This window comes from Alnus glutinosa, chromosome 12 (genome assembly GCF_958979055.1).
Source record: "Alnus glutinosa chromosome 12, dhAlnGlut1.1, whole genome shotgun sequence".
NCBI lineage: Eukaryota > Viridiplantae > Streptophyta > Magnoliopsida > Fagales > Betulaceae > Alnus > Alnus glutinosa.
Genome location: NC_084897.1, coordinates 13,775,854 through 13,784,371, shown reverse-complemented (window position 1 = coordinate 13,784,371; position 8,518 = coordinate 13,775,854). Strand labels below are relative to the sequence as shown.

Below are 8,518 nucleotides of genomic sequence, written 5' to 3'. Positions count from 1 at the left end.
CTGTTGTTTTTCTTTTTCTTTTTCTTGTCCAGCATCATCTGAGTATACACAATAAACAAAACAAAAAGAAGTTTCTGAACCATTACACCATCACCAAAAACTGCAAAGATATCTCATTCTTTTCTTTTCTTTTCTTCTTCTTCTTCTTCTTCTTCTTCTTCTCTCTCTCTCTCTCTCTCTCTCTCTCTCTCTCTTTTCCAATCATAACTGGGAATACAAGGTAGAAGTATGCCACAAGCATGCGAAAATTCAGAGAAACAAAACTGAGAATAAGAGAAAGTTAACGATCTGCAATTACAAATTCTAGATGTTTGTTCACAACAAATGTATCTTATGGTATTGTCAAAGATTCTCAAAAGAAAAGAAGAGAACAGACTCTTTCATATTGTCTTGCCGTATGATATAATGGGTAAAATCATGGACAAAGGCATGAAAGAAAGATAAAGAAATAGAAAATAAAGCATATTGCATTGCCGTATGATATAATGGGAAAATCATAGACAAAATCATGAGAGAAAAAGAGAAGCATAAGGAAATAAAGAAAACAATGATGGTGAAAAATAAAAAACGAAGGATCTAGGATAGAGATGACAAGCTTGAAAATGTAGGGAAAATAATATAACAAAAATGAAAAGAAAATTATACAAGACAATTTTGGATCAAAAACATAGAGAAAAAAAAATAAAAAAATAAACAGAGATAAAAGAAAACGAAAAATTCACAGGACCATTGGATCGAACATTGGCGTTAGCCTATTGCTCTGATACCATGAAAGAAAAGATAAACACATATGAAAAAAAGATAACAGCAGAAATAACAAAATGGAGAGAAGAAATTTTACGTGGTTCAGTCTATGATCTACATCCACAAGATAAAGACCTAAGGCTACATTATACTCTTATTGCTTGATGTTTTCTCAATACATTAGACTCCTATTAATAGAAGAGTTTGGGTAGATAATTATGGTAATCAATCAATGTGATTTGATTGATTTGATTACCATCAAATCTGATTCAAACAAATTAATCAATGGTAATCAATCAATGTGATTTGATTACTATCAAATCTGATTACAAACAAATCAATGAATGTGATTTGATTGAGTTGATTACCATCAAATAATTACAATAAGTCTCTGAAATCAAATCTCCTAATATATTGAGAATATATTCTCTAACACTTTTCATCTAGTACTTCCACTACTTTTACTGCCATCATTTCTTTCGAGGCTTGATCTTTAAGCGTTGATGTATAGCACCTTCTAAACCGCTACCAGACTCCCTTTTACATCCCCTACACTAGCCTCAGTTGGAAACTTCATCATGAGCTGGTAAGTGGAGGTGATGGCTTTCATGTTATTCAATGTATCCCTGCCAATTATGGCTATCATGTTCAACCGCTAAAAAATTCACCGTGACGATTGATGAGCACTAAATATTGTATATTTGGACACTTTAATTTGCATTTATTAAACCTTTAGCTTTGTTATTTTCTAATGTTTTGGTTAGTTCTAGTGTTTTGTAGGACATTGAGATAAAATGACTGTATTTTTTGTGGAATTGCAATATATATATATATATATATATATATATATATATATATATATATATATATATATATATATATAGAAAGACAATTTAATTTTGTGTTTGTCCCTAAGGTCCAGCAGCTGGTTGGTGTTAGATAAGAAGCACAAAAAGGAGGGCAGGAAAATAAAAGATGAAGAAAAGAGGAAGGCAAGAGAGACGTGTACCTAATAGACATAAAGAAAAGGACCAAGGAGGCACCTTTTTGAAAAAAAACTAGGACCGAATTGCATGTGTGGGCACCTTTGTTCTTTAATTAGTATTTATTTTATCTTTTCTTTTCCTTTGTAACCACGAAGGCGCCTTGGGAGAGATTTGTTGTTTTAAAACTTTAAAACAGCATGTTGTGCCGCGCAGCTGATCAAAAATAGACGGAGGGTAGAGGCAACTTTTCAAAGTTTTTTCTAAACCTAGCAGTTGAATATAAAAGCAAAAGACACGACCCTGTTGGGAAGAAGCCTCTTTTTTTGTACATGGCGGCAGCTGGCTTCATTTGTATCATTTTTCCTGCAATTTTCTCCTTTGTAAGTCTCTCAATTTTGATTTTGATGTTCTTAATAAAATTTAGTATTTTCTTTTTAGTCATGAGAGGCTAATTCTTCAACTAAGGTTGAAGATGAAGCCTCGCCATTTATTAGATTTCGTATTTTCATGTTTTGTTCGTACAATCCAAATGTATGTTCATTTCAATTCAATTAAATGATTAAAACTTTTTTTAATTGGTTGTTTCGATTAGTATATATGCAAACGTTGGATATTCAATGTGTTTCATCCAACGAATACATTGAATCTTTTGATTTAATTTGGATATTCATTGTGATTTGTTAATCAAACGGATAAATTTGATGATTTTGAATTAAATTGGATACTCATTGTGATTTGTAGAAATGATGGATTTATTGAATCTTTCAATAGGTAATTTTATGAAAATTAGAACACACATAGGACGTGTGAACAAACATGAAAATATATGCTATGATTTGACGAGGTGGATTTTGAAAAACTTAATTTTTTTTTTTTTGTATCTATTATTTTTTATTCAATTTTATTTAGTTTATTATTTTGCATAAAAACAATCCCAAAAGTTTGGAACTAAGTTAAAATATAATTAGTTTAAATAGAAATTAATTTTTGCAACACAATTTCATGTGGATTTGACCTCGCACTTATACATACACTATATTAAAAACGATTCGTGTGCTTGCGAGTAATTTAAAACTTCCAACAACAATGACATGTTTAGGTGCAGATCCCGTAGTCACGAGCAAGATAATAGCACTAAAGAGATAGACTTTATCCCCCGCAAATCCTACCAAAGGAGACTTCGACAGTTGCAACTTCTCACGAGGGAGCTTCGTCTGCTCAAACACAGGCATGAATAGGACGTCCACATAGCTACCATTATTTATTAATATCCTCTAGGTGGTGTTGTTTGCCATAATCATCCACACCACTAGAGCATCGTCATATGGATGTTGCACCTCTCTGGCCGCTTCCTACTAATGTAAAGCCAGCCGGTTATAACTTGGCCCTACCGGAGTGGTTATTGGTTTTAAAAAATATTAAAATCGGTTATAATCGGTAACCGGATATTTATATATATGTGTGTGTATGTGTTTATTTATTTAAAAAACTAAAATAATAAAATTTAGACTTTTACTTCCATTCCAACTTAGGCTAACATATTTGGCCAAAAAGATTGAAATGTTTTTTTAAATGGCTAAAAGAGTCTAAATTAAACCCATAAAGTAGGCACAATACCGAAATTAGGCCAAAAAGACCCAATTTTTTAAAATTTTAGTTGCCGATTCGGATAACTGGATACCAACCAGGAACCGTAACCAAATTTTCACCCATACTTTTCCATCGTGAAGATGATGAGTTATTGCTCGGTTTTGGGTTCCTTGGGCAGGTGTTTGAGGGCATATCCCTCCTCGGCTCGAGCACGCCACGTGTAGGACTTCCTACAAGTGTTGGAAGTTCCACCCCCGGCAAACCCCACCAATGGTATGGATTTTCCCAATAGGTTCGGCATTTGTGGGAGCTCTAGACTCCCCGTGACAACCACTCCGCACAAATAAAGAACTGTGATAGATATGACATTACCCATCTAATTTTCACACCTTCCTATTCTTTTCCTTTTTGTTCTTATATGATTCTTCAACGGATTCACAGGATATGGATAAGCTTTTCACTTTCAAAGCTTGTCTTTTCCAGAACCATTTTCTTCATTTTCCACCTTTACTGTTAGGAAAGCTTGATTAGGCTCTTGGTTCTGTTGTTGGTTCTTCATTGCACATGTTTAAGATGGTTAAAAAAAAAAAAGAAAAAAAGAAAAAGAAAGGGGGGTGGGGTGGGGTGGGGTGGGTGGGGGGAATCTAAATATGTTGAAGGAGGTCAAGAAATGTCAAACGTTTCTTCCTCATGAGTCCCACCACTAGTAAGCTTATATATTTAAATATTATTAATCTTGACTGTTTGAACATCTGTGCTATTCTTCCCTCTATAAAATGGAGGCTTAGGATCAAACTTTGATTTGAAATAGTAGAGAAAAGGAGGATAACATCAGAGTAGAAACAAAAATATGTTATTTAGCTTATATGAAAACAATTAGGGATTTTAAAGGGAGTGGGAAGGACCTCCTTTGTAACTCTTTCCCGTTATCAATTAGAAATAATAATTAGGGATGTCAAAGGATTGAGTCTGGGCCAGGAACTACAACTCAAATCTGTGTTTCAACAATTACCCAAGGATCTAAACAAGTGTGTCTCTAATAAAATAACACAGAAGTAATTGAACATAACAAAAACTAAAATCATGTTCAACAAAATGCATTCCCCCCCATTCATGCATCCCTAAACTCGTTCCATTGTGGCCCGGTCATGCCCTCCCTAAATAGCAGATAGATACAAACTATCAATCTCATGGAAGATGCTGGACCACAAAACATGCCCCAAATTTCGTACAACAGCCTGCACCAAAGTCTCTGTTGCAATTCTATATGAGAAAAAAAATAAAAAATGCAATTTTACTCCTAGAGAAAAATAAATTAATAAATGTGAAATATAATAGCACGCAAACTTAAATCAAATATGGCATGCAAAAAGTCAAAAGTTAAAGTCAGTGCATCTAATGGTATACATGGATTAGGATTCTTTTAAATTATTTGTCAAAATTTGAAATAATTCGGTTAGGTGGGTCTCATAAGTAGATCTCACAATCACTTACCCGAGTCCTCTTATATTCGGGTAAATAATTTGAAAAGATCTTAATCTGTGTACATAATGATACATTATTCAAAAATTTTAAAAGACGTGCTAATATTGACTATATGTATACCGTTAGATATACTAACTTTAAATTTTAATTATTAGATGATCATTGTCTGTGCATGTGTGGCACAATTGGAAGGATGATGATCCTCTACGAATTCTAAAGAAATTGTAGATTCTACGAGTTAAAAAAACTCAATAATTATGGATGGGGAAATGCTAAAAATCCTCCCCTCATCCTCCCTTTGTCCACCTCTTTTGCTTAAAAAAATTGATTTTAAGCAAAAAGGTGTCTCTGATGTCACATCAGAGACACCTTTTTGCTTAAAATCAATTTTTTTATTGTAAATGGAGGATGAAGGGTGGATGAGGAGTGCATGTGTAGCACCCCTCGGATGGATGACCTCACCCAGCCGGCCAGACCAGCCAGATAAGTTGACAAGAATTGAAGGGCATGACAGAAAATCGGCCACCATCTGATTGTTATTTGTCCTTGGAACAGCACATGGGTTGTTGCACATTGGGCATCACAGATTGAGGTCAATCAGATTCCCTTATTAACACTCTTCTCGACACACCGAATTCAGATGTGGTTCTAAGCCCCATACTGCCATGTTTATCCCCACAGAGCCCCACAAGCTTAGTAGCTTACCGTACAAAATGCTACTTTAAAGGATCACAACAAACTAGACAAGTTTTTGCTCATCCAGTCTAGCAACAATTTCATGCTATAGAAATCAACACAAAATATGAGCAAATAAAACGATTAAAAAGACAAAATAATAATAATAATAATAATGGAATACCGTGAGCACAAAGGCATGCATTAAAGAGTCTCTCAAGAACAATAAAACCACCACCACCTTAGAACTATTGCAAGTTAGTGGCTAAGGCTTAATTGCCTCTACCCAACTGCCACCCACCTCAATATCTTGGGTCAACACTCTCCTCATGACATAAAAACATTACTTGAATCACTCTTCAGAAATTACACTGCTTTTTGCTCACATTATCTAGCAAGTATTTCATGCTATAAGTATCAAAGAAAGATGAGTAAATAATGCAGTGAAAAGCATAGAAATCGTGTTAAGTGTAAATGAGTAATGTTAGGGACCATCTTTTTATCCTTCTAAAGTTAATATGGCTTTTAAAATTGCTATTGGATTTAGGATGGATGACTATTCGATTTTGATCCAATGATAATTTTAAAAGCCACATCAACTTTTGAAGAATAAAAAGGTGTCTGGCATTAATCAAGTGTAAAAGTATGCATTAATCGTCTTCCATGAACAATAAAACCACCACCTTACACAGCTACACCTGTAGCAAGTTAGTAGCTAAGGCTTAATTGCCCCTACCCAACTCCCACCCACCTTAATATTTTAGGCTGGCTACACCTGCATGCATTAATATATAGCATCCATCTTATCTCCCAACAATTAAAACTCCATACTTCTTCCATATGGCTTTTCCATCAATATTTAGCACTCTGATTTATTTAAGGTAATTCATTCATGAGCTAACTCTCTCTCATAGGACCACCCATATCAATGCAAGATCTGCTGGAAGTTTGGCAGGATTACAATGTGGAAAATTAGTGAGTTCTAACCTGTCTGCATGACTTCTGCTAATTCAATTGAATGAAAAGAACCATATTCCCAAAGCTTATTAGTCATTTTTTTTCATTTATTCCTTTTTCTTCTTTTGAAGTTAAAAAAATAAAATAGAACCAGTGAAATGTTCGATAAAATGCAGAGGAAGCAACCATAACAGGTCAAGGGAGAGGATAGTGGAAGAAACAAAAAACATTAGTGGAAGTAACACTAAGCATATTGATTTAAAAATTGCCATGCATGTTGCACTATGTATTACGCCCACTAGTACAATAAATATATAATTGAACAAGCAGTACAAAGTACTATAAAATAATGGACAAAACTTATATATCTAGGCTAATACACCAGCCCTACTGAGCACTTACATAATATATTCTTTAACAAATAACAAAAATTATCATAAACCCCAATATATTTCCTCGAATACTAAATATGGCAGAGTGCTATCTTTCAGGCATTGCTGCTTCCTGACAAACCATGGACAAATCTCACTAGAACTAGCAAGAATCTAACCTGGATATAGCCAAACCCCAATACTAACATATTCTAAAAAATTATAGACAAACAAATGAAGAACAGATATTCTTCCCAACAGCATCAACTTGACCCATAAATTAAAGAAATGAAAATTTTAAATTATAGAGAGGGAGTCAGAGATGGCATCCAAAGCAATTACAGGTCTTGGGAGTGAAAGAACAGAAGCCGAAAGGTCTATTGGGAATGTTGCAATTGATGGCATAGCAACAAGGAGATGGCAAGCAGAGGCCTTTGGCCCCACCACAGCAAGTGCACAGTGCACATATCTGGAAGCTCCCCAGCCTCCTCCTGCTCTCATTCATCACCATCATCATCTTCTCCATCTTCCCTTCCTCCATCAAAGGCACCATCTCAGCCTCCGTCCCATTTGCCTCCAAATCAAGAAACAAACATTCAATCCACAAAATACCCACAAAAAATTATGACCAATCTGACAAGAAAACTAAAGGGATCTGTGAAATCAAAGTTGTTTTTTTGACGGAAAGAACACTCACTTGGGCCAGTCTTGCTTCATTGTATTTGACCATATTGGCTAAAAAGAGCAGCAATATGAGAGAGAATGTGACACCATAAGCATACATCATGGTTCTTGAGAAGCTCTTGTTGGATTTGTATTTGGAAGGAGTGAGAGATGGATCTTGATCTTCTCAAGACAGGCTTTTAATTTGATGTATCATAAATATGTTTGAATGGGTTCTGATGACCTGCTTTTAGGTGGTATTAAATTGAGGGATGGAAAATGGGTTTAGGGGAATTTTTGAAGAGAGGGTTTGTTGGTTTTGGTTGGTTGCACATTGGCATTGTGGTTAGTTGGTGTCTGAACAAGGACATGTAGAGTGAGTGTGGATACACCCTTCTCATCTCCCTGTGGCACCATGAGATGCGTTGGTACGGAAGGGTTTTTGGTGGTTCCATAGTACGGTTGTGACGGCTGTCTCACACTTTTTTCACCAAAGTCGCGTTTGGATCGGGTACAACCTTTTAGTACATAGAGGCCCAAACCTAGTTTGTTTTTTTAAAAAAATAAAAAATAAAAAATCAACCCTAATTGTTATTTCATTGGTTTTGTATGAGATCCTTCCCTTTTCAACAAATTTCCCCCCTTACCAAACAACCTTGAATCATGGTTTGAGATCCCCACTAATTACATTGTTCGAATTTGATAGAAATTCAAGTTGCGGAGCCCACTTACTCCAGCTAGACAGGTGAGTCTCGCATCATGCAAACTTTTATCGTTGATTGCGTATACACATTTGTTTCATGGGTTTTGTAAAGAAGGCAATTTGGATTTTAGAGCAAGCCAAGAAGCTAAAGGATCATACAATGTACACTTGGCTCTTTTGTAGAAGATCATTTGGTTTATTCTTATTCAAATAATTTGGTTTTGGTGGTTTTCCAAGTGGAACCATGGTAGATACAAGCAGCTATAGGATCAAGTTTGAGATTTGTTGTTGTTTATATATATATATATATATATATATATATTATTGTTAAGTATTGGGCCAGT

The 8,518-nt window shown here is 34.9% G+C and overlaps 1 protein-coding gene across 1 annotated transcript; it reads right to left on the bottom strand.

The window, feature by feature from the left end:
* Positions 1 to 6,726: 6,726 nt before the first annotated feature.
* On the bottom strand, positions 6,727 to 7,926 carry LOC133851938 (uncharacterized). Its single transcript, XM_062288569.1, has 2 exons — positions 7,506 to 7,926; positions 6,727 to 7,382 (listed from the first exon to the last, which is right to left on the bottom strand). Exons 1-2 carry the CDS (start codon positions 7,593 to 7,595, stop codon positions 7,125 to 7,127), a joined length of 348 nt encoding a protein of 115 aa, XP_062144553.1. The 5' UTR covers positions 7,596 to 7,926; the 3' UTR covers positions 6,727 to 7,124.
* Between the last annotated feature and the right edge of the window lie 592 nt (positions 7,927 to 8,518).